The 23,816-nt window shown below is 32.1% G+C and overlaps 5 protein-coding genes across 5 annotated transcripts, besides 11 other annotated features; 2 read left to right on the forward strand and 3 right to left on the reverse strand.

Annotated features, from left to right (window-relative positions):
- Window positions 1–711: 711 nt before the first annotated feature.
- Window positions 712–758: a microsatellite.
- Window positions 759–4,665: 3,907 nt separating this feature from the next.
- PVX_096055 (hypothetical protein) lies at window positions 4,666–6,171 on the forward strand (the record flags this gene model as incomplete). The annotated part of the gene is made up of 2 exons (XM_001612718.1): window positions 4,666–4,752; window positions 4,966–6,171. The coding sequence occupies 2 exons, from the start codon at window positions 4,666–4,668 to the stop codon at window positions 6,169–6,171; spliced, it is 1,293 nt and encodes a 430-aa protein (XP_001612768.1).
- Window positions 4,848–4,925: a microsatellite.
- Window positions 5,258–5,284: a microsatellite.
- Window positions 5,359–5,379: a microsatellite.
- A 366-nt stretch (window positions 6,172–6,537) lies between the features above and the next one.
- Window positions 6,538–6,578: a microsatellite.
- Window positions 6,579–8,061: 1,483 nt separating this feature from the next.
- Window positions 8,062–8,094: a microsatellite.
- Window positions 8,095–9,062: 968 nt separating this feature from the next.
- Window positions 9,063–10,235, forward strand: PVX_096050 (hypothetical protein; the record flags this gene model as incomplete). The annotated part of the gene is made up of 2 exons (XM_001612717.1): window positions 9,063–9,550; window positions 9,717–10,235. Exons 1-2 carry the CDS (start codon window positions 9,416–9,418, stop codon window positions 10,233–10,235), a joined length of 654 nt encoding a protein of 217 aa, XP_001612767.1. The 5' UTR covers window positions 9,063–9,415.
- Window positions 9,366–9,389: a microsatellite.
- Window positions 10,236–12,504: 2,269 nt separating the features above from the next.
- Window positions 12,505–13,616, reverse strand: PVX_096045 (hypothetical protein; the record flags this gene model as incomplete). Its single annotated transcript, XM_001612716.1, has 2 exons — window positions 13,139–13,616; window positions 12,505–13,012 (listed from the first exon to the last, which is right to left on the reverse strand). The coding sequence occupies exon 2, from the start codon at window positions 12,856–12,858 to the stop codon at window positions 12,505–12,507; it is 354 nt and encodes a 117-aa protein (XP_001612766.1). The 5' UTR covers window positions 12,859–13,012; window positions 13,139–13,616.
- Window positions 13,617–14,744: 1,128 nt separating this feature from the next.
- Window positions 14,745–14,771: a microsatellite.
- A 2,333-nt stretch (window positions 14,772–17,104) lies between these two features.
- Window positions 17,105–17,131: a microsatellite.
- Window positions 17,132–17,239: 108 nt separating this feature from the next.
- Window positions 17,240–17,855, reverse strand: PVX_096040 (hypothetical protein; the record flags this gene model as incomplete). Its single annotated transcript, XM_001612715.1, has 2 exons — window positions 17,240–17,707; window positions 17,829–17,855. The coding sequence occupies 2 exons, from the start codon at window positions 17,853–17,855 to the stop codon at window positions 17,240–17,242; spliced, it is 495 nt and encodes a 164-aa protein (XP_001612765.1).
- Window positions 17,856–20,593: 2,738 nt separating this feature from the next.
- Window positions 20,594–21,585, reverse strand: PVX_096035 (hypothetical protein). Its single transcript, XM_001612714.1, has 2 exons — window positions 21,115–21,585; window positions 20,594–20,991 (listed from the first exon to the last, which is right to left on the reverse strand). Exons 1-2 carry the CDS (start codon window positions 21,214–21,216, stop codon window positions 20,596–20,598), a joined length of 498 nt encoding a protein of 165 aa, XP_001612764.1. The 5' UTR covers window positions 21,217–21,585; the 3' UTR covers window positions 20,594–20,595.
- Window positions 21,212–21,239: a microsatellite.
- A 587-nt stretch (window positions 21,586–22,172) lies between the features above and the next one.
- Window positions 22,173–22,204: a microsatellite.
- Window positions 22,205–23,816: the final 1,612 nt, after the last annotated feature.

The raw sequence follows: 23,816 nt of genomic DNA on the forward strand, positions 1-23,816 counted from the left end.
TTTTAACGAGGAAACGTAAAAGCTGTATTTTTTAAATTAACAGCGCCCATTTTGTACTTCTTTCCTTTGAGCAAAGTGCCCTTCTTTTTTTTAATTGCAATCATTTTGCTAACTGGCGAGTCACACGATTAGATAAAATCTACAGTTTCGAAATGGTCAAATTGGGGAGGCGAAATTGTGTGCACTGAAGTTGGCCATAAAATGTGCGTTCATTTAGCGCGCAAGAAGGTCAAACAGATAATCCATTTGTGCCAAGAAGGGATGAAAGTGGAATCTCCTGCAAGCATGCGCGATGTGTTGTAATGATTTTAGTGGGCGACCTCCCAATTCGAGGCAGCATACAAAATAGGGGATATGAAAATGGGCACATGCGGGTAGATGCATATGATAGTTATGCGTTTGAATATGCCCTCTTTTTTTTTTCTTTTTTTTCTTTCTCCTTTTTGCTTATATCTTACTCGTTAAAATGTTACAAGGGGAAGGGACACAAATTAATCGAGCGTCCGTTTAACTCTCGTTGAACTTATCCGCAATTTTAAGTGTCACGGAAAATGGCACAACAGGCAAAACGATCATGTTAATTGGTATGGGAATTCACATGAGGCGAAAAAGCGGCACACGCCCAAGCCAACCATGGAACTTGAAAGAATTATCAAAAATGGGAACTTTATAAAAAAGCGTTTAAAAGGGGGAGTATACCCGAGTGCACAACAGGGTGTGTGCTCGAAAATGCTTTGAGCATATGGCCGATCAGATTTGCAAATTTTACCCCATCGTCATAATGTTCAAGAGAAAGGGGAAAACTCCGCGCATATTCCCCATGTTGAACATTTTTTAGCACCCCGTTTAGCTCAGCACAACATATTTGATAAAAAAAAAAAAAAAAAAAAAAAAGAAAGAAAGAAATGCTTACCCATTACATTTAACGCTTTTAAAATATGACCACCATCGACATGTCAACTTGAGCACTTTGAAAATGAGTGATATGTGCTAAATCGCCAAATCTGAATATTTTTTAAAAAGGGGTGCCACTGCGTATAAATTAAAATACCTCCAAGTGAGAAGACCAAAAGGAGATGAAAACGATCAGTATAATATGGCCATTTTTTTTAATTGCCAAATGTTGCCACAGTTGGTTAGCGAGCCGTTCCATGTTCAGATGCTCCTCCGGATATGAAAATGTGTGCGCGTTTTTTTCATTGACACATGTGCGATGTTAAAAAATAGTTTCCCCATTTTGTCCTTTTCTCCCTTTAGAGTATTTTTGCAAAAGAGGGTGAAAAACGGGGAAAATGATCGTATGGACAGGTTTATGCTAGAGTGCATAACTTTGTTAGCCGCTGCTCAAAATGGGAACAAATGAGTGTGTCCCCTTTTAGTACATATTTTATAGAAACGAAAAGGAAGGTCCCCAAAAAAGGACCCACTTACGTATGTGACGTATAATGCTTTACTTGGACAGCAAAATTTAAGGGGGGACACTAAACGAAACAATTTCTAAATTTTGCTGTCCGTCCATTTTGTCGCACGTTTCACCAATTGAGGAATTAAAATGATTAATGCTAATGTGGGCGCTGCGGAATGAGCACATTTTTATGTGATAAATTTATCTATTTTTTTTTCTTTTTAGCCAAGGAAGGGTCCTATTTTATAAGACAACCAGGTCGAATCCGTTCAATGCTTCTAACCCGATTCGCTCGCATAAATGTTAGGGTTGTTTATGCCTTCCTAGATAGGTACAAAAAGTTGAAGTGGGCAAAGGAGGAAGGGGGTGGTCATCATTATGATCCCCCCAAAGCTTAGTAATAAAGTTTATATTTAAAAAGTCAAGACGTTATTTTAGCTTTTTTTTTTTTCTTATTTTCACACGCTTGGTATGATCATTCAAGGGATATTTCGAGCTGACGACTCGACTTAGTAGCACTTGCGTTTTGACCGCGAAGGGTGTATGCAAAATGATACGCTTAGGGAGTCAAATATTCGCCCCCCCTTTGTTGCTTCTACGTGAAAATTTGAGCTAATTTTTACTCTTTTTAAAAAGAGGTAATAATAAAATGTAGGCTGTCCGTTTTTATTTAACCCTAATGTTCTTTTCTTTTCGCACCATATTTGGAATCGCGCAAAGGTAAAAAAAAAAAAATGCGGGACTCGCATTCTAAGTGACAGTCCGTTCACTCGTTACCAAACAACAGAACAATTCGCGCAAGCAGATTGGCAAACGATTGACAATGAATATGAATAGTTGCGTTTATCCTATGCGGTATACTCTTCGCATTAGAGCATTTTCCCCTTTTAACCAAATGGTGAGCCATTTTTTGTTTACACTCAAAAATAGAAGTGTATTTTTATTTGCTCCTCAGCGTACTTAAATGTGACTAGCAAAATGACGCTAGTATTAATGCGTGGTGAAGTTCAGTCCATTTTTTGTATTATGTTAAAAATTTTACTTAGCCCTTTCCTCACAATGAATTGAGGAAACATAATTAGAAAGTTTGAAAAGATTGTGTAGCAGTTTCTTCCCGCCAAATGTCCGCCCGTTTTAAAAGCACTACCACGAAAGGGAGACAACAGGTGATTGGAAAAAGGAAAGGTTTTACAGTATTGAGGCAGATGGCTGTACCCATTTTGCAATTTTTGAAAGTGCCCAAATATTACGCATCATGAATTCGCCTACCAGTTTATAAGCGCAACTGTGCACATCTAAGTGAGCGGACGTACTATATATAACACCGTGGGGGGAACCCGTTATAACCTTTTAAGCATAATAAAAGAGATGCCCCCTTTTAGTTTTCTTCACAGGGGTTCCTTTCATTAGTTTATTGGTGTAAAGAAGAAAAGCAGTTCATAACGGGCACATTAATTTAGTGGGCCCCCCCCCTAATGCGCCAAATTTTATAGTTAACCTTAAAAAGGGGGGAGGGGCGAATGGAATATAGGCCACTCCACTCAGATGATTAAAAAAGTTGCAAAAATATCTTTCCACATTGCTCATTAGTAACAACTGGTCCTTAAAAAATGTTTAAAAGAATAATCCCCATTTGGGCTTTATCGGGTTTAGCTACATTTAAACGGGGTTATGGTTGTCCACGGTGAATTATATATTTTTTAATGTGCTTGCCAGTTTAGGGGAAGAAAAAAGTTGCTAAATGGGGTAGCGCAGACGATAAAATGAAGGCATAATTTTTCGTCCCTGCAGTGTAATGTGTAAGTACTATTTTACTGAATTAAAGTTAAAGTTTTCTTTTTTTTTTTAACATTTAAAATTTAATGCTACCTATCAGATTACACGTTAGTATTTTTTTTTTGAAAAATAATAAGCATATATAATATGGCTCGCCCCAATGCGATAAATGCGCTTATGATTTCTTCACAAATGTAATATATATGCATTCACTTCATTTTATATATATATATATATTTTTTTCGCTTTACTTTTTGGTTGCCCTTGCACGCAGAATAAGTCCAATTTTTATAGCAATTCTTTTTTAGCATTTGCTCGCATCTATTCGTTTAATTAACATTCGTCACGCTATAATGCAAAACGCAAATGCTGGCAGAAGTGAATGCCTAAAGCAGCTGTTTCATTTTGGTAACGGTTATTATTATTATTATTATTAAAAAAGAGGACGAAAAGATAATTTTTTAAAGCTTCTTTTGACAGCCAGGAAGCATACAAAAACAGCGTGATTTTTTTGTGCTACCACTGTTCAGCAAAATATAAAAAAAAGCACTGAAAGAAAACGCGCCGAGCATGGCCATCACAACTATATCTTGGCACTGTTGCGAATTAAAAAAAAAATAATGCATTAAAGGAATGGACGTATTATGAATGCGATTTTTTTTTTTTTTTTTGTATAAAGACATTTAAAAAATTGTTAAGCTGTCTTCGCGAATAATATTTGTTTAAAAATATGAAAGTGGGCTAAGAATTGTCCTTTAAAATAAAAACACCGTCGCGATACAGATTCGCGTCCGCATCCGTGCTTATATGATAAGGTATGCGTAACTTAAAATTAAAGATTATTTTTTTTCTTTCCTGAAGTTATTATGCATTTAAGGGTATTATTTTTATTTTAAAAAATACCATATAATAAAAAAAAAAAAAAAAAAAAAAAAGCATACTCCAGGATTAATCACTTTGGTTAATATATAGATTATATTCTTGGGTGTATATATAATGGGTATTTTTTTTAATTGAATAGAAAAAAAATACTCGTATGCATAATAAAATACATATTTATAATTATATTATACGTAGTACTTTTTAAAAAAGAAGAGAGCTAAGATAACATTTGTGGTGCACTATTTTTTCTGATTTTTCATGTCGTTTCATATGATTATTTAGATTACGTATATTTTCATATTCATTTTAGGAATTAAAAAGTTACAAGTCTTTTTTTTGTTTTTTTTGTCTTTTTTTTGTCTTTTTTTTGTCCTTTTTTTTTTCTTTTCTGAATGGTTTCATCACCAAGACGAATTTTTAAAAGGGAAAAAAAAAAAAAATTATAATTTAACTAATAAATAGACATTAAAAAAAAAAATCGTTTTGCATTATTTTTAATCCATAAAATATTAAGGCGTGCAGTCGAGCAATTCTACCACAGAGAAAAAAGACCATTTATTTTTTTATTTCATTTTGACGTTGTAACTTGAAAGAAATACAAGATGAAAGGAATAATGAATGGTTCCCTTTATTTAAGGAAAATTTCCCTGTGTTCTATTTTCGTATTGGCATATCTCAGTTCTGCTAAGGTAAGATAAAGACGCGTTGAAGAGCGCTGTCTGTCGCCCTTGCGCAATGCGTTGCTCGTCTGAGCGTGCACGGGCAGATCAGTAGGCAGACAAATAGACAGCCTATAAAATGAATAAACTTGTACATAATATGTACGCGCGTGGGAGATATGCTACCCCGCTTACGCCGTTTAAGCCATTTACGCCTTATCATCCCTTTCCCCTTCCATTAAGTGCGCGTACCGAGACGAATCTGACATATTGTACAGCGACGACTCCAGATCCGATTTAGCAAGCAACGGGGCACCCACCGACAGCTACGAATCTTTAACAGCAAGTAGTGAGTCTCTAGCAGAAAGCAACGATGCACCCAGCAACAGCTATGAATCTTTTCCAGAAATTAGAGAAAATCTAACCGCAAGTGAGGAATCCCTAACATCATGTGAGGAATCCCTAACAGGAAGTAATGAATCCCTAACAGGAAGTAATGAATCCCTAACAGGAAGTAATGAATCCCTAACAGGAAGTAATGAATCCCTAACAGGAAGTAATGAATCCCTAACAGAAAGTAGAGAATCTCTAGAGGCCAGTAGAGAATCGCTAAGAGCAAGTAGAGAGTCTCTAGCGGCCAGTAGAGAATCCCTGAACGACTTTTGTGGGAGCGAAGAATCAGTAGCATTCGAAGGAGAGCCAAATGAAAAGACATTCATGGGAGACGTCTTAAGTGGTGGAGAATGTGAGAATAGTCTCTCAAGAGAAGATTTATTTCATATAGAAGTAGGATCCGAAGAATCGCTAGATGATGCCTCAAAATATAATTTCCAAAAGGATTTATCAACTAGCGATAATAGTTCATTCGAAGATGATCAGTCATTGAAAAGGGGACTCAAAAGGAACAGCTCAGTATCTAGTCTGGACAGCGATATGGGAAGTTATAAAAATAAAAGTTATAGACACAGATTGGATATATATTCGGACCTACCTAGAAGGCCAATACATGGGGATAATGCACCACAAGAAAAGGAGAAATGTCTGGATTTCAAAGAACTTCTAGAGAGAGAAAGGAACAACCACCAAAGGAATAGTGTAAATATAAAATTAAAAAATATATACGGAGAAGAACAATTGTATAATGTGAAGAAAGATAGCTTTATTGTAAAATTGATATACTATTTGCCGTTTGGCCCAATTGTTACAATGATAATGATAGGCTTTATTCTACTCTGGTCAACGCCCTGGACTGGTTTTATTTTTATAGGGTGTAGCTCTATTATATTACCAGCTTTGTTATACGCGATGCATTCAAACAAAAAACAATTCGAACGTGTATTTGGAAAAGGGAGAAAAAAGCCAATGAAGGTAAAAAAAGGAGGCGGGAAAATATCTAGATTTTTTAAAGAAGTAGACAAATTCTTGTTTGACGATTTGGATGGTTATTAATTGATAAACCGAGTTGGGATCATTTCTTAATGTTATTCTTATGAATCATTAAAATTGTAATTTAGGCGCTTGCTATCAGTTTGGGAATCTTCTGTTCAGAAGTAAAAGCATGTGAGCAGTTATAACCTTTTTTCTGGTTTGCAAACATGTGTATACACGATAAATTTGTATATATGTTCATATTTTTGTAGGCAATTCTGAAATAGACTAATGCCACTAGGATAGGTTCTATTTCAATGCAGCATCGCCGTCTTTTTTCTAATAATTTTTTTTTTTTTCTTTTTTTTTATATGTCTTCTGAGGTTTACCTTTATGGTAGAATTACACCCTCGCCTCTTTCATTTCACTGCTACTCCATTTCTCCATGTTTCTGTAAGAATGATACGCACCTTTTGTGTGCTTCCTAAATTGTAAATTCTTAATGAAATACTTCGATGCACCACTGTCTATATTATTAATTTTGTTTTAGAAAAAATTAAACTTATTTTATCATTTTATTGAAAATTTTTAACAACAATGAGATGGCTATGAAACGCTTCATGCGCATGTTTCTCTTTTGAGAAATCTTCGAAGGCGCTTGCTTAGGGTAATTAAAAAGAACGAATCACCATTTAGAGAATTAAAAGGTGTCCACTTGCTAGCTGTATTTTTAATTATCCAACTGCGTGGCTACCCTTTTTTACACTATTGCGAAGGATGGGGGGAACTAAGCGTCTAAAACAGTGTTTCATTGTTTGGCAAAAAGGTGTGTTATTTTTTAGGGAAACACAAAATTGCTATCTGGAAAGGCATATTTAAATGAATGCAAATAATAACTAAATTAACAAATGATTTGGTTTGTTTTTCTCTTCATTTTGCTCTTCTTATTTGATATCATAAAAAGGGGGAATTATTCAAATGTGTAGTGATGCCATTCTTTCTTTGTGACTATTTTTTTTTGGAAAGGTTAACGTGCGGCATGGTAATCCAAGTGCCACTACAGTTAGCGCTAATAGAGTGTTTTTTTTTTTTCACAAGCAGCTGCTTCACCTTTGCAGGAACGTTAATATTTGAACCAAGTATGTGGTAGGCTTGCCTCTATTTAGACGGAACAGCCATTATGAGAGCTAAAAAAATAGTTTAATTTGTTCCACAGGGACATGCCAAACAATTAGAATAGATTTTTTTTTTTTATTAGCAATTTCGTAGGTCGCACTTTGATTTGTTTGCCCTAAGAGCCCCCCTGGGGAATCCCAGCGAGCGAGCCTGTGCAGTGTGCTAGCTGAAAAAAAATAATAATACTAATAGTATTAATAATAGTAATAAAATTTAGCGAAATTTGTTATTTGAAAAGATCGTGTTCCAAGGTATAGCAATTTTCGTTCCCCTTTTTCCAGATCTATGACGCGCAATATTTTAAGATACGAAATTTTTTACGTAATCAATTGTTTCATGAACAAAGTACCCGTTAGGTGCAAATGAAGTTTTTTCCTTCGGCCAAAGCAGGCGCAACATGCATGCATATATCCTTCTTTTTTTTTTTTGGAAAAAAAAGCGAAATGTACATGGCACAATTTTTGTTGTGCAAAATGCAGTGGAACTTATTGTAGGGGAAAGTTTAAATATGTCATTTGGGGGGATTAATTGCGAGCCGTTTGACCATTTAAGTTTGAAAAATTTTAGGCGGTTTTACCCGCGATGTGAATGTTTCTCCCCTTGAGTTTTCTTTCTTTAATGTTGAGGGAATTATTTACGAGGGGGAATTGATTTTTGCAAACTTAGAAGCATCATGCGTGTATGCATATATATGTATAACTATGTAGTACCTAAATTGTCATGGTGTACCGTGCCGCGCCGCGGGGGGAGTGGCGGCTGGGACAACACTTATGCGTTTAAAAAATTATTTATCGGAGCACCATAAATTTTCCCTTTGTTCAGGGTCATTCTGGTGCAGATAACCAAACTGAAAATTAATACGGTGTACATATATGAAACATAAAAGTGTCTTCTCTTTGTAAAAGCTGAGAGTAATTTTTTTCGCTCTACCAGGAGATTACGATACAGGCAAGAGTTAAGTTAATACTTACGTTGATGTCAACATCGGTGGCAATATTAGTAAGATGAACGAAAGCTTGCTCTTTGCTTCGTAATTAGAAAGATAAAAAAAAAATTGCGCTATTAATAAATATTCTAAAGGAGGGGATATACTTAATGAATTAACTAATGCATGCAGAATTATCCCTGTTCCTCATTTTGCATTTTGCGAAGAACCTTTTGGTTCCAGCAGACGGGGGGAAAAAAAACAAACCCTTTGAGAATAAATTGTTTTCATTTTAATTAACGCCTTTGCTTTATTGAAGTTTATAAATGTACATAAAAATATGTAAATATTTATTCATTTAGAAAACAAAATTGGCGATTTATTTTTCAAAAATTAAATTGCCCTGTTACAAATAAGGAGAAGAAAAAACGCATTAATTATTCTCTAAATTTACAAATTTTAAACTCGTATAAGCGCGTACCGATTTAATTTGCTGGGAAATTAAAAAAAAAAAAATTATATTACATGCATATGTACAGCCTATCCCTTTTTACGTACGGTTCTAATGTGGTTTTTTATCATGCCAAACTTGAAGTGTTTTTTTATCTTCTCCTTTTTTTCGTAATTTTTATGAATTCCCAAACTTAATGAAATTTTTTTTTATTCATTTTTAATGCAAAAAATTGAAATTTATTTTTATAATAATACTATCTATATCGACATGAGCATAGAATTATTTTTAGAATTCTTCTATACTATAAAGAATGTCTATTTTTTGTAAAACTGCATGAGGCTCTACCGTTTTTTTTTTTTTTCAAAATAAGTAGGGTATAGATAATACATTATTTAAAGTAAATTTTTTTTTAATTTATTTGGTTAATGAAAAAAGTATTAATAAATTTATCATATTACTAGGAATATCAAATTTTATGAAAATTAAGCTTTCTTAACTAAAGCAAAATAATACATTTTATTTGACTTATAATTAGGATTAGATAAATATTTTTATTTATAAAAAGCTTTCATCATATAGCTACTTTAGCTCAAGTTTTCCTTTTTAAAATTTTATCATTCTATTTTTTATTTCCAAAACAAATTTTTTGTTGCGGCTTTTTTTCCATTCTTGCCTTATTTTACTTGCTACCACTTTAGCAGTTACACTAAAAATAAAATAAATTAAACCAAAATAACCTCATTCTTATAAATATTATTAATCTTAACAAAATGGTTGCAAAAAACGCTTTTTCCAGCGAAGTCGCTGAAACCCAAAAGAAGGAAAAATCAAATGTCCACAAGTACTGTGGAAAGGCCCTTGCATTAACCCTCCTGTTAGTGATCTTAGGATTCAGCGCCAACGTGGTACGTGTATTACTCCCCAGATTTTAAGGCCATATCTAGGCATTCTCCCAAATTATCGATTTATTATTTATTAAATTCGGTATATTACTTTAAATTGTGATTTTTTTTCCATGTAAAAAATGATTCCCCCCCTCCCGCTCCTATTTTGCATGTGCCTTTTTTTTAGCCAACTTTTGAAAATGCAAAAAACTGCGAAAATGGTGTAGAAAAACAAGTTAGTGGAAAGAACGTAAGAATTTTATTTGGACATTACGGAAGTGCTTCGTCATTTGATAGTGAAGAAAGCTTAGAGGATTTAGACACGCAATCTACTACTGTGGGGGATGACGATGCTGCTACTTTTTATTCCAGTTATGAATCCCTCAGCCCATCTGAGAGAGAAAAGTTATTAAAAGAAGATAACGATGATGATGATTATGGTGATGATGAATACGATTTTGATTTTTCAGAATGTTTTTCCAAAGAGAAATTTAACAAGCAGAACTTTAAAACTTTGAAGGACAAATTCAGGGAGGCAATGAAAAAACCAAAATATGTCTTTTGCGCTGCGACATCTGCGGTAGTACTGATGAATTGCCCACAAGTGTTATTTCCTATTTTTGTTCTGTTAGCCATTTTTGCATCAGGATTGGGCATACAATCAAAATTCCTTAACAAATATAAAAAAAAAGAAACTGTAGTATAGGTAATGAGAAAGAAAAATTATAAATCCATTTGCTTTCTTCATGAGGAGGCATATTAATGGGGCATAAAGGAAAAAAAAAAAGAAAAAAATACTGCAAAGGGATTATGTGCCGAAATGTTGAAAGGAAAAGTGCCACTTGGTTATACTGTTTATGAGAGTCCTAAATGATAATATAAGAAAGTTTGCTCTCTACATGCATACAAAATGTGTTTCAAAAAAATTGTGAAAATTTTATTTTTGCAATTTATTTTTGGCTTTTTTGTTTTAATCCTTTAGCAGAAAAAAGTAATGTTCCCCCCGAAAAAAAAAAAAGAAAGAAATTTTGTTTTGTTTTTTTTCTCACGCTTTTTTATTTTGTCGATTTTTAAGTTTAGACGTCTGAAGTGAGAAGTGGGTTGCCACCCCGCTGTAGATATTTTAATGTTTATTTTTGCTCTGAAAAATGAAGCTGTGCACATGTTATATTTATAATATTGCACACGGTCTAATTGCGTAATGTATAAGCATAGAAAAGGGGGCACATAATGTATGCCTTCATTTTATGCACTTTTGTTTGAATCCAATAATTTGCTTTCATTTGTTTTTTGAAAATAATACATGTAATTAATCAATTTGTAATTATATATTCGTTTTGAACTTTTTAATTACGATCTAGCAATATTGATGTTCAAAAAAAAAAGCGCCACTATGTGATGAGTACATAATGGGTACGTCTTTCAAATCGATCAGGTTTTGGCTTGAAAGAAATAATGCCCCCACTGAGTCGAATGCAGTGTTGGTCGAAGTATTTCCTAAAATGTGGAGGAGGATGAGGAGAAGTGCCTGAGGGATTACCTTTCCCGTTTGTTCTGTCATTGCAATTTAGAGCCATGGACTGAGCTGAAATATAGGCATGCGCTCAAAAAGGCTTACACGAATGCACGTTAAACGTTAAAATGATTTTTTTTTTTTTTTCCCTTTTATATGACCTTTAAATGTTGATAAAAAAGGGGTCCATCTTTCTAATGGCCCACTTTATACAATGCATCATCCCTCTAAAAATTTCTCAAAGGGTTAAATGTTTTTCCTATGAGATAGCTTTTAAGCTACCCCAACAGATGTGCAGTTGCACCTTCTATTGATAGGAGGTTGTGACATGTTTTCCGATATATTGTACCTCATTTTGAGATGATAAAAATTGCAAGGATAGTTTTTATTTCCCTCAATGCGGTTGAATCCTAAGCATCATGGATGTGGGCGTGCGAAAGGGTTTTCCTTGGAAATAGGCTCACTTTAGGTAACACTAGATATCTTTTTCATAGAGGGGGGTGGTTTTTCTTTATCAATTTTGTTGCGTTAGAGTGCTTTCGGAAAAGAAGCTATTTCAATGGGTAGTTCTGTGTAATTAGAGGTAATGAGCGATTTTATAAATACAGAGCAATGCAAAGGTGGGGAATTAAAACGGAACAGAAGTGAGCAATTAATGGGGTCATCTAAAATATGTGATGTTCTAATAAATCCTATGGATTTAAGCCTTTCAAACGTAAGTGGAAGCATAAGATAGGACACCTCACCAGTTGCGGAGGAACGAGCTACAGCATGATGATTATTATGTTGGCGCTATTTTTATGTCACCATTGGTTAGCCCGTAGGAATTATTTCTGCATAAATAACTTTGAATAATCATTTTTAGGGAAAAAAAAGAACGCCATTGTAGAACTAAGCAAAGCCAATGATGATGCTTTCCATAAATTTGATCGAAAAAAAGTTAAGACTGCAATTTTGGGATAGCCCCAATTAGGCACAAATACAAGCTAAAGTATATTATGTAGACATACTGCAGCAATGTGATGCCTTTATTTGTTACTTTGAGGAAATCTCCATTTATTCTATGGATCGAAATTAATTATATCTGTTGGGCCACTCAGTTTGGGGATTTATATTAATTGGAATATACGAGTAGGGGCAAAATATGAAGGGCATAAGATATTACCAAGATATATGCACATCTATGTGAACACATACATCTGCTTATGAAATAACATTCAAGGGGAAAAAATGCACTCAATGTATGCAACAGATTGAGATTTAATGGTTAAGAAGGGAGGACAAACTTACAGGGTGTGGGGGTATTCAAAAAAGTGGCATTTAAAAAAAAAGAAGGAAAAGAAAAAGGTAAAATTTAAGAATTATTCTGCTTCTTTCGCGTATAATTATGCTACCTAGGCATATTGTGCAATATATTATGCTAATTCAAATAATTTACATTTTAAGGGGGGTAACTCAACGCTTATGCAGCGTTTTCTCTCAGTGAATCACTTGTCATTTTAGTTATTTTCGACATTTTCAGGATTTGCTGGTGCAGCGGGCTTTTTCGGTGCAGCAGGCTTTTTCGGTGCGGCTTTCTTTTTCGGTGCGGCTTTCTTTTTCGGTGCAGCAGGCTTTTTCGGTGCAGCGGGTTTATTTTCTTGTGCAGGTTTTTCTGCGGGTGCGGGTTCTTCCACTGGGGCTGGGGGACTTGAGGGCTCAGGTGTACTTTCTTGGGTTGGTGCATCTTCTGAGTGTGATGCACCTTCTGATGGTGATGCACCTTCTGAGGGTGATTCAACTTTTCTATATGGTTTATCATCTGAGTCTGATTCATAACGTGAGGATTTATCCTCTTTTTTTTTGGATTTTAATGTTATCCCTTTGATTTTTCTTTTATGGCCATATTTTGCATTCATTATTGCATCTCTCGGGTAGGGAACCCTTTTATGGTGGGTTTTTGCGTATTCTTCATCCATAATATATCTGCTCTACATGACGAAAATTAAAAAGTTAAACAATGAATAAATATATATATCTTTTTAAATTATTATTTATCATGAAAAAGAATAATAGTTTATATATGTATGAAAATGTGAGAAAGAATTTTATCATACATGTACAAAATCATTCATATATTTGATGAAGGCAGCTGCTTCCGAATAAGAGACGAATAACGTGGAAACGACAAATAAGGATGTATATAAGACTTTCATTTTTGATAGTATATGATTATTTATTGTATAAAATTATAGTTAGCGGCAGTTTTTTCTATTTAGCAATAAATATATCCTTTTGCTTTAGTGTTGGGATGTAAACGAATCTATATATGCAATTCAGTGAAAGAAAGTGAATTTTCTTCAAATATTCTAAATGCTTATTAAAAAAACTTTATAAAAATCTGGATAATTGTTATTTAGGTTATCTTCAACATAGAAACACAAAATTGCTAAGGTGGAATGTTACGTAAAAGTATTTATATAATTTTATAGGAATATTTTTATGTAAATTTTTAATTTATTTGTCATCATAAACGTTTGTATATATTTCTGCGAAAATAATAATTCAATGTAAGAAAATATTCGAACGTGCAATGAAAAAGATTACTGCCAAATATTTCGCACAAACGTGACCATTTTTTATGACGCAGAAAAATTTTAAATATTTATGCTCATTTTTAGCACCCATTTATGTTATATTTTATACATATGATCCATATATGTAGTGGACTTAGAATATATGTTATATATACATATTTTTAAAATGTATTACCTTTTTTTTTTTTTTTTTTTTAATTTCCCAGCAAATTAAATCGGTACGCGCTTAAACGAGTTTAAAATTGTTAAATGCTGAGAATAATTAATGCGTTTTTTCTTCTCCTTATTTGTAACAGGGCAATTTAATTTTTGAAAAATAAATCGCCAATTTTGTTTTCTAAATGAATAAATATTTACATATTTTTATGTACATTTATAAACTTCAATAAAGCAAAGGCGTTAATTAAAATGAAAACAATTTATTCTCAAAGGGTTTGTTTTTTTTCCCCCCGTCTGCTGGAACCAAAAGGTTCTTCGCAAAATGTAAAATGAGGAACAGGGATAATTCTGCATGCATTAGTTAATTCATTAAGTATATCCCCTCCTTTAGAATATTTATTAATAGCGCAATTTTTTTTTTATCTTTCTAATTACGAAGCAAAGAGCAAGCTTTCGTTCATCTTACTAATATTGCCACCGATGTTGACATCAACGTAAGTATTAACTTAACTCTTGCCTGTATCGTAATCTCCTGGTAGAGCGAAAAAAATTACTCTCAGCTTTTACAAAGAGAAGACACTTTTATGTTTCATATATGTACACCGTATTAATTTTCAGTTTGGTTATCTGCACCAGAATGACCCTGAACAAAGGGAAAATTTATGGTGCTCCGATAAATAATTTTTTAAACGCATAAAATTGTTGTCTCTGCCGCCACTGGCCGCGTGGTACAGCACGGCAATTTAGGTACCTACATACTTATACCATATATATGCATACAAGCATGGTGCTTCTGAGTATGCAAAAATCAACACCCCTTCGTAAATATTCCCTTCAACATAAAAGAAAGAAACTTTCAGGGGAGAGGAACATTCACTTTGCGGATAAAACCGCCTAAATTTTTTCAAAATTAAATGGTTAAACGGCTTGCAGTTAATCCCCCCAAATGGCATATTTATATTTCCCCCTACAATAAGTTCCTCTCCATTTTGCACAACAAAAATTGTGCCATGTACATTTCGCTTTTTTTTCCAAAAAAAAAGGATATGCATTATGTATTCACGTTGCACCCCCTTTGGCCGAAGAAAAAAGCTTCCTTTGCGCCTGATGGGTACTTGTACATGAATAGAAAAGGTGGTGGTGAGGGGGGGGGGGAGGAAAAGTCTGAACAGATCTAATCATTTCCTAATACCATAACATCGTTATAAAAGCGCGGTTCATCTTTTTTCATTTTCAAGAACACTGCCAAAGGAAGCTTTTTCTTTTGTCATTCCACCTTCCGTAAGGCACTATTTAATAAAACCGTTTAAGTCATAACATAGGAACTACTGTTGTAGAGGTATTGCGCGGCTGCGCTCCTACTGGTTCACCCTTTGGAGCGTTCCCCTTTCTGTTCCATAGATACATGTACATACATGTGACATACATGCTAATGCGCACTCTCCTCAAAATGTAAATGTTCGTCTGGCATGTAAACAAACTCGGGGAAGATAGGCGTCCTCGATGTATGTGCAGGTTTCCAATTTGAATTTCCTCTTATCTGCCAACTTGACATTGCAATGTTGTGAGCATACAGTCAATATAGCATCCTGCAAGAGGAAAACATTAAAAGACCAACTCGCACTTTGTTCATAAAACAATTGATTCGTAAAGATTTTCATATTTCAAAATATTGCGCGTCATAAATCTGGAAAAATTGGAACGAAAATTGCTATATCTTTGAACACCCTCGCTATTTTCAAATAGCCAACTTCGCTGAATTTTATTACAATTATTATTATTATTGTTATTTTATTTTATTTTTATTTTTCGGTTAGCACATTGCATGGGGTTGCTCTCTGGGATTCCCCGCAGGAGCTCTTAGGGCAAACAAATCAAAGTGCGACTTACGAAATTGCTAAAAAAGAAAAAAACACTCTATTAGCGCTAACTAAAGTGGCACTTAAATTACCATGCCGCACGTTAACCTTTCCAAAAAAAAAATAAAACTTAACAGGGATGCCATGCCGGCATGTGCAAACTTTCCAAAAAAAAAAATAGTCACAAAGAAAGAATGGCATCACTACACATTTGAGTAATTCCCCCTTTATATGCTAATAAAGAGTAAGAGCAAAATGCAGAGAAAAACACACCACATTTGTTAATTTAGTTATTATTTGCATTCATTTAAATGTGCCTTTCCAGATAGCAATTTTGTGTTTCCCTGAAAAATAACACACACTTCTTTTCCAAACAATGAAACACTCTTTTAGCCGCTTATTTTTCCCCCATCCTTCAAAGATTTCTCAAAAGAGAAACATGCGCATGAAGCGTTTCATAGCCATCTCATTGTTGTTAAAAATTTTCAATAAAATGATAAAATAAGTTTAATTTTTTCTAAAACAAAATTAATAATATAGACAGTGGTGCATCGAAGTATTTCATTAAGAATTTACAATTTAGGAAGCACACAAAAGGTGCGTATCATTCTTACAGAAACATGGAGAAATGGAGTAGCAGTGAAATGAAAGAGGCGAGGGTGTAATTCTACCATAAAGGTAAACCTCAGAAGACATATAAAAACAGAAAAAAAAAAAAAAAAAAGCTAATTAGAAAAAAGAGGACGATGCAGCGTTGAAATAGGACCCATCCTAGTGGCATTAGTCCATTAAAAAATTGCCTGCAAAAATGTGAACACATCATGTACAAATTTATCATGTATCAACATTTTTGCAAACGAGAAAAAAGCTTATTATTTGCTCACTCTTTTTAACTCCTGAACAAAAAATCCCCAAATTTCTAGCAAGTGCCTAAATTACAATTTTAATGATTCATAAGAATAACATTAAGAAATGATCCCAACTCGGTTTATCAATTAATAACCATCCAAATCGTCAAACAAGAGTTTGTCTACCTCTTTAAAAAATCTAGATATTATTCCGCTTCCTTTTTTTACTTTCTTTTGTTTTTGTCTCCTTTTTCCAAATACACGTTCGAATTGTTTTTTGTTTGAATGCATCGCGTACATCAAAGCTGGTATCACAATAGAGTTACGCCCCCAAAAAATCAAACCAATCGAGGGGGTCCAGCAGAGTAGAAAAAAACCTATCATTATCATTGTAACAACTGGGAAAAACGGCAAATAGTATATCAATTTTACAATAAAGCTATTTCTCTTCACTTTATACATTTGTTCTTCTCCGTAAATATTTTTTAATTTTACATTTACACTATTCCTTTGGTGGTTCCTTTGTCCTCTAGAAGTTCTCTGAAGTCCACATATTTCTTCTCTCCTTGTGGTGCATTACCCCCATGTATAGATCTTCTAGGAGGTTCCGAATCTATATCCAATCTGTGTCTATAACTTTTATTTTTATAACTTCCCATGTGGCTGTCTAGACTAGATTCTGAGCTGTTCCTTTTGAGTCCCCTTTTCAATGACTGATCATCTTCGAATAAACTATTTTTGCTAGTAGATAAATCTTATTGGAAATTATATTTTAAGGAATCATTTAGCATTTCTTCGTATCCTTCTTCTACATGAAATAAATCTTCTCTTGGTAGATTATCCTCAGATATTTCACTCCTTAATTCATCCCCCATGAATTTCTTTTTATTTGGCTCATCTTCACATGCTATCGATTCTTCTCCGCCATAAAACTCGTTCAAGGATTCATTACTTTCTGTTAGAGATTCTCTACTTGCTCCGAGGGACTCACTACATGCTGATAAAGATTCACAGCTGTTCGTGGATGCATCGCTGCTTGCTCCGAGCGACTCACCACATTCATCTAAGGATTCATAGCTGTTGGTTGATGCATCGCTACTTGCTCCTAGAGACTCACTACGTGCTTCTAAAGATTCATAGCTGTTGGTGGATGCGTCGTTGCTTGCTAAATCAGATGTGGAGTCGTCGCTGTACCATATGTCAGATCCGTCTAGGAAGGCGTACTGAACAGAGGGGGAAAGGTAGGAAACGGCATAAAAGGGGTAAGCTATATAAACGGGGTAACTCATCGCTGGCTGTGGCAGGTTTGTTTGTTTCGTCGGGTTTATTTTATGTGGATAGTACCTTATCTTTAGGCCCTTCCATTTCCATTGGGGGTGGTACATATACAGGAGTATATTGAAATGGTCTTCCTACTGGATATACATAGCGTACTTTTATCTTTTATTTTTTTTTCTTAGCTTTTGAATTCGATTTGTCTGGACATGCACCTGGAATATTCTTGCAGTTTGCTTTTGTGCTTGGTCCACATTTGGCATCCGGGTACTAAATGACACAATTTAAAAAATTAAACAGCGCATAAATGTATAAATTCACAAATGATGGTAAATTATGAAAAAATGTAAAAAACAATTATATGTATGAATGTATATAGAGAAATTTTATTATACCTGGGGCGTATTCCTATAACTGGCATAGGCAAAAGATGAGAAAAATAAGGTGCAAAAAATAAATACAGATGCATATATAGCCTTCATTTTTTATAGCATAAGATTTTTATATTTATTATATTAAATTGGTGTTAACGGTAATTTTTTCGATTTTAAAATGTATATTTCATTTTTCCTTAATATCGGAATATATAGGAATGAAGGAAATTAATTCTACTAGAAAAAAGAATTTTTTGTGAATATGATAATATATTTATTTGAAGGATATTCCTAAAAGTTTGGATTATTACATTTACTATTTAAGCTTACTGAGGAATGGAATCTAAAAGTAGATGAAGGTTGATGCTGCAAAAATGTATTTACATATGTATATGGAAATATATTTATTTATACATATTCATAAAAATATGCATCTATATTTCTGTAGAAACTTTAAGGCGAAAGGAGAAAATTTTCGAGCATGGAATGAAATACACTATTGCCTAATATTTGTTTCAATAAGCATGGAGATATTTTAAAAAAATAAAAAATTCATCTTTATAATTTTTTTTATTGTAATATCGTGTCGTTGTGCATATAAACATTTTATAATGCATTTTTGCATGTGCTTATGTACACATTCTTAAAAACTAAGATTTTTTAATTTTTTGATTTATCAACTATGTGCTTCATAAACAGGGGAATTCATTGCAGCGCAAATTATCTTTACCTGTAATTCTAAATTTTTTCTATTTTGAAAAATTAAAACTTACCTTATTTTTTTATTAATATTGTAAATGCCTTTTATATTGCACGATATAGAATTATTATTTTAAATACTGACGAAAAATATGTAAATTAACAATATTTAAAAATTGGGAAAAAAACGGTTACATTTAAAATATAGTGATTTTTTTGAACAACTATTTTTGTTTTTCTCTCCCTCCCTTTTCTATGTTTCCCAAAAAAAAAAATTTCACTTTATTTTGGCGTACAATGCAAGTAGTTTGGTCTAATGTATTAAAAATAAGTACATATTAAATATATATTTTTTTTATGTTTCCAAAAAAAAAAAAGAAAATTTTCCATTTTTTCCTTTTCTCATGCTTTTTAATTTGTTGGATTTTTAATTTAGACGTGAGAAACGGAAAGGATTGCCACCCTGTTGACTATGCAAAAAAATATCTTTTATCATCTAAAAATAAAGCAGTGAATATGTTACATTTATAATCTATATACACTGTATAATGCATAATAATGTCTAAGCAAAAAGGAGACATGTGAATATATGTTCATTTATTCATTTCTATTTAAATTTTCTAATTTACTTTTTGAGATTTTACAAGCTGTTAGCTAATTTGATGCTCTAGCTTAGAGCTTACGCACCAGCAGCGACAATGTTCTAAAAGAGCGTTACTACGTAATTTGCATACGTATTTATTGAAGCGATTCAATTTTGGTGTAAAATCACGATACTTTTTTACTCTGATGAATGTAGGTGGAAAATGTATTTTCGAAAATAAAGACATTCATTTTGGATTATCTCTGCTAATTTGTTATCTACTTGAAAAATTTAAGCGTTTTTGAGCAGGCAATAACGTGCGCTATAGCTTGTTCTCATGGATTTACATTAAAATGATTTTTTTTTTTTTTTTTTTTTAATTCTTTCATACGTAAAATTGGAGGAATAAGACATCTGGATAATTATGCATAAAGAAATGCAGCATAATAGTAATTAGCATTACATTGATGTCATTTATTTCTCCTTTGTGATTAACAATTGGGAATTATTTCTGCATAAATATTTTTGAATGATCATTTTGAATGAAAAAAAGAATGTCACTTTAGTAATAAATAGAGCCAATTTTGATGCTATCCAAAAATTGAAGTAGAAGAAGCCAGAAAATTAACTATTGGACAACTCGAATTTGCACAAATAAGAACCAAACCACAGAGGTAAACTAATTATTCTGAAATACTTTTTTACCTTAAGAAAATCAATTTTTATGCTATTCTTTGATAACAATTCTATCCGTATGACCGTTTTACTTTAGGGGAAAAATGAATGGGTATAAAATGATAATAGAATGGAATTATATGGAAAGAAAAAATATTAACAATACATATGTACGCCTATGAACAAATATGAACACATACATCTGCTTATGAAATAACGTTCAAGGGGAAACAATGCAGTCGATGTATGCAACAAACTCAGACTTAACGATTAAAAAGAAAGGACAAACACAGGGGGTGGGTGTATTCAAAAAAGTGGCATTTAAAAAAGAAAAAGAAAAAGGTAAAATTTAAGTATTAATCTGTTTCTTTTCACGTATAATTGTTCTATTTTGGCATGTTATAAAGCATAATATACTTAATCATATAATTTATATCTTGAGGAGAATTGAATCAACTCTTATGTAACTTTTTTTCTCTGTAAATCGTCTGTTCTTTTAGTTATTTTATACTTTTGCAGGTGCTGATGGTGCAGCGGTCTTTTTCGGTGCTGCTTGTTTTTTCTGTGCAGCCTTTTTTTTCGGTGCGGCTTGTTTTTTCGGTGTGGCTTGTTTCTTAGGTGTAGCTGGTTTTTTTGGTGCAGCTGCTTTCTTCGCTTTGGACGTTTTTTTGGAAGATTGTTTTCCGGGTTTAGGAGGATTTTCCAATGCATTTAATAAAGGTTTTACATATTTTGCATAATCTGAGCGTGGATCATATGATTCTAATTTTTGGAAGTCATTATTTAATTTTTCTACATCTTTGTGGAATGACTTGCTTTTTACACGTTTTGTCGGGTTTTTTTTTTTTTCAGAATTACTTTCTAACATCTTTTTATATTCATCACGTAGGTTAAAATCGTACTAAATGGGTAATTTAAAAAATTAAAACAATTTGTAATATGCGCTTTTATATTATAATAAATTTTGAATGGAAATAATAAGATATATATATGTATGAACATTTAGGAAATAATTTTATCATACATATATGAAATCATCCAAAAAAAAACGGACAAAATCAAATGCTTCCGAATAAGAGGCGAATAAGGTGGAGAAAATAAATAAGAATGCGTATAAAGCTTTCATTTTTGATAATATATGATTGATAATTTATTATTTATTATTTTTCTTTTTTAATTTTAAGTTAGGGTTAGCTTTATTTTTTTCGATTTAGTAAAAATTATATCGTTCTGCCTTTGTATTGGGATATATACAGATACAGCAAATTTATTTAATAAGCGGAAATAAAATTTTTGTAAATATTATAATATGATTATTCAAAGAATTTACTAAATTTTAAAATAATTGTTATTTATGATATCTACAAAATAGAAATAAATAATTGTCAAGAATAAATGTTGCAAAAAAGTATTTATATAAATTTATAGAAGTATTTTTATATGAATATTTATTTATATATATACATAAACAATAATTTGCATATGTTTTATTCCCAAAAAATATAATATGATATAAGAAAAATTTCGAATGCGAAATGAAATTTATTAATGAAAAACATTTCATGTAGACGTGACGTTTTTATGAAATAGAAAATTAATATTTACGTTTATTTTTAGTGCATGATAATGTGAATTTATAAGCATGTTCCCTTTATATAGTAGAGTTTAGAAAAAGTTATATATACATATTTTTAAAATATATTGCCTTTTTTTTTATTTTTTTAATTTATTATATAGTTATTTTCCTAATGAAAGGGGGAAAGAGCACTTCCCCGTGGGATGTACTACTTTCAATAATAGTAGTTATTTTATAGCTTTAAAATTTAAAATGTATAATATTTTTTTTATTTAAAATTGTTAATGCTTTATTATTATATAATGTTTAGAATGATTATACTAATATAAAGTAAAAATAATAAAATATTATTTTTAAGAATATGGATAAAGATGAATTCTTATGTTTAAGGGAATAATGATTATATTAAACAATTTTTTCGTTTTTTCTTCCCTCCCTTTTCTATGTCCTCTGAAATTACATTCACTTCATTACGAGTTGCTGCATAATTTGTTTACGAAATATGCTCAAATTAAGTACATATTATACAAGTATTTTTTATATAATTTTTCAAAAAAAAAAAAAATTTCAATTTATTCTCTTATGCTTTTTAGTTTATCTATTTTTTAGTGTAGATATCCAAAACTAATGGAATGTCATTCTGTAGATGATTTAATGTTTACTTTTGCTCCTGAAACTTGTGGCTATGTTATATTTATATATTATGTACTACACTGCATAATATGCATCGTATAAGTATAAAAGGGGCATTTATTTATCTTCATTTATTCAATTTCGTTTATATTTTTTAATTTGCTTTTATTTGTTTTTTTGATATTTTAAAAGCTGTATTTAACTAAATCTATGTATTTGTTTAGAAGGTATGTACCGGCAAAATGTTAGAAAAAAGCGCTATTATGTAATGAGTACACGTACCTTTTTCTGCGATATTGTTTTAATTTGAAAATACAGAATGTGTTAATTGTGATTAATGCAGTATAGGCGTAAATATTTTCAAAAATGTAGTGATGATTTTTACATTAGGAATTTTCTTTCTAGTTTGTTATGTTCTTCATCATTTGAGGCGTTATTTATGCTGAAATGATATACACTCAAAATTTTTCAAAATAATGCACATTAAAGTTATTTTTTTTTATAACTACCTTTAAATATTGATAAAACTTTTATCTTATTGAAGGACGCTTTTTCGTGATGTATTTACTCCTCATCTAATCCTTTCCCCAGAGGGTCACGTATTTTACGTGTGACATATTTTAATGTATCCCACAATTATATGCAAGATGATCTTTTATTCTGTTCATAGATTGTAATTTGCCCTATTACAGAATATCACTAATTTTAGAATAACACAAAAGTGAATTATCCATTTAGATACCAACAATTCGGATTAGTAAGGGAAAACTTAAGGCGTAGGTTGCTATGTTTTTTTTCAGAGGACACTTTTAAATTATACTTATGAATGAGAAAAATCTTACCACTTCTCAATGTATTTGCGCACTTAAGAAAATGAAACTGGCAATATTTAAATTTGTAAAATACCAGGTAGCGCTTTCCATTTTTAATTTCCATTGCTGAAGATGAAATAATTGAAGAATTGAAGAAGTGACAAGATTTATCCTTCACCTCAAGCCGGCGATGTTCTAACAAATTACATGTTAGAGTTTTAATTACTGAACTCTTTGTAAAGAGTTCTTAGATGATTCAACTAATGGAAAGAGTCAGTGCAATAGGTGTAGTCTAGTTAATTATATAGATAGATCGTTAACATGAAGGTTTTTTTTCTACATAGTTGTTTATATATAGAATATTTTTTTTTGCAAAAGGAAAAGGTAGTTTTTTCCTCTTAAATGTCGTGGAACAGAACAATAGAAGTGGGCTATAAAAATGGATGTATCGATAAGCGTAAAAAATTTATAATTAAGTAGCTATTGATTTGTTATAAAGAGAAATATACATTTTCTCTATACTATAATTATGCAAATATAGTAATTTAAAAATTAGCACAAAAAAAAAAAAAAAAAAATAGCATCCTTATTTAACGAGGTAAAATGATGAAAAGTCGAAATGATGCAGGAAGTAAAAATAATAGCACTAGAAAAGGAGTATATATGTCTACGGTTTTATTCTCTCATACGGAAGCGCTTCTGGCA

The sequence above is a fragment of the Plasmodium vivax genome, chromosome 3 (genome assembly GCF_000002415.2).
Source record: "Plasmodium vivax chromosome 3, whole genome shotgun sequence".
In the NCBI taxonomy this organism is placed as follows: domain Eukaryota; phylum Apicomplexa; class Aconoidasida; order Haemosporida; family Plasmodiidae; genus Plasmodium; species Plasmodium vivax.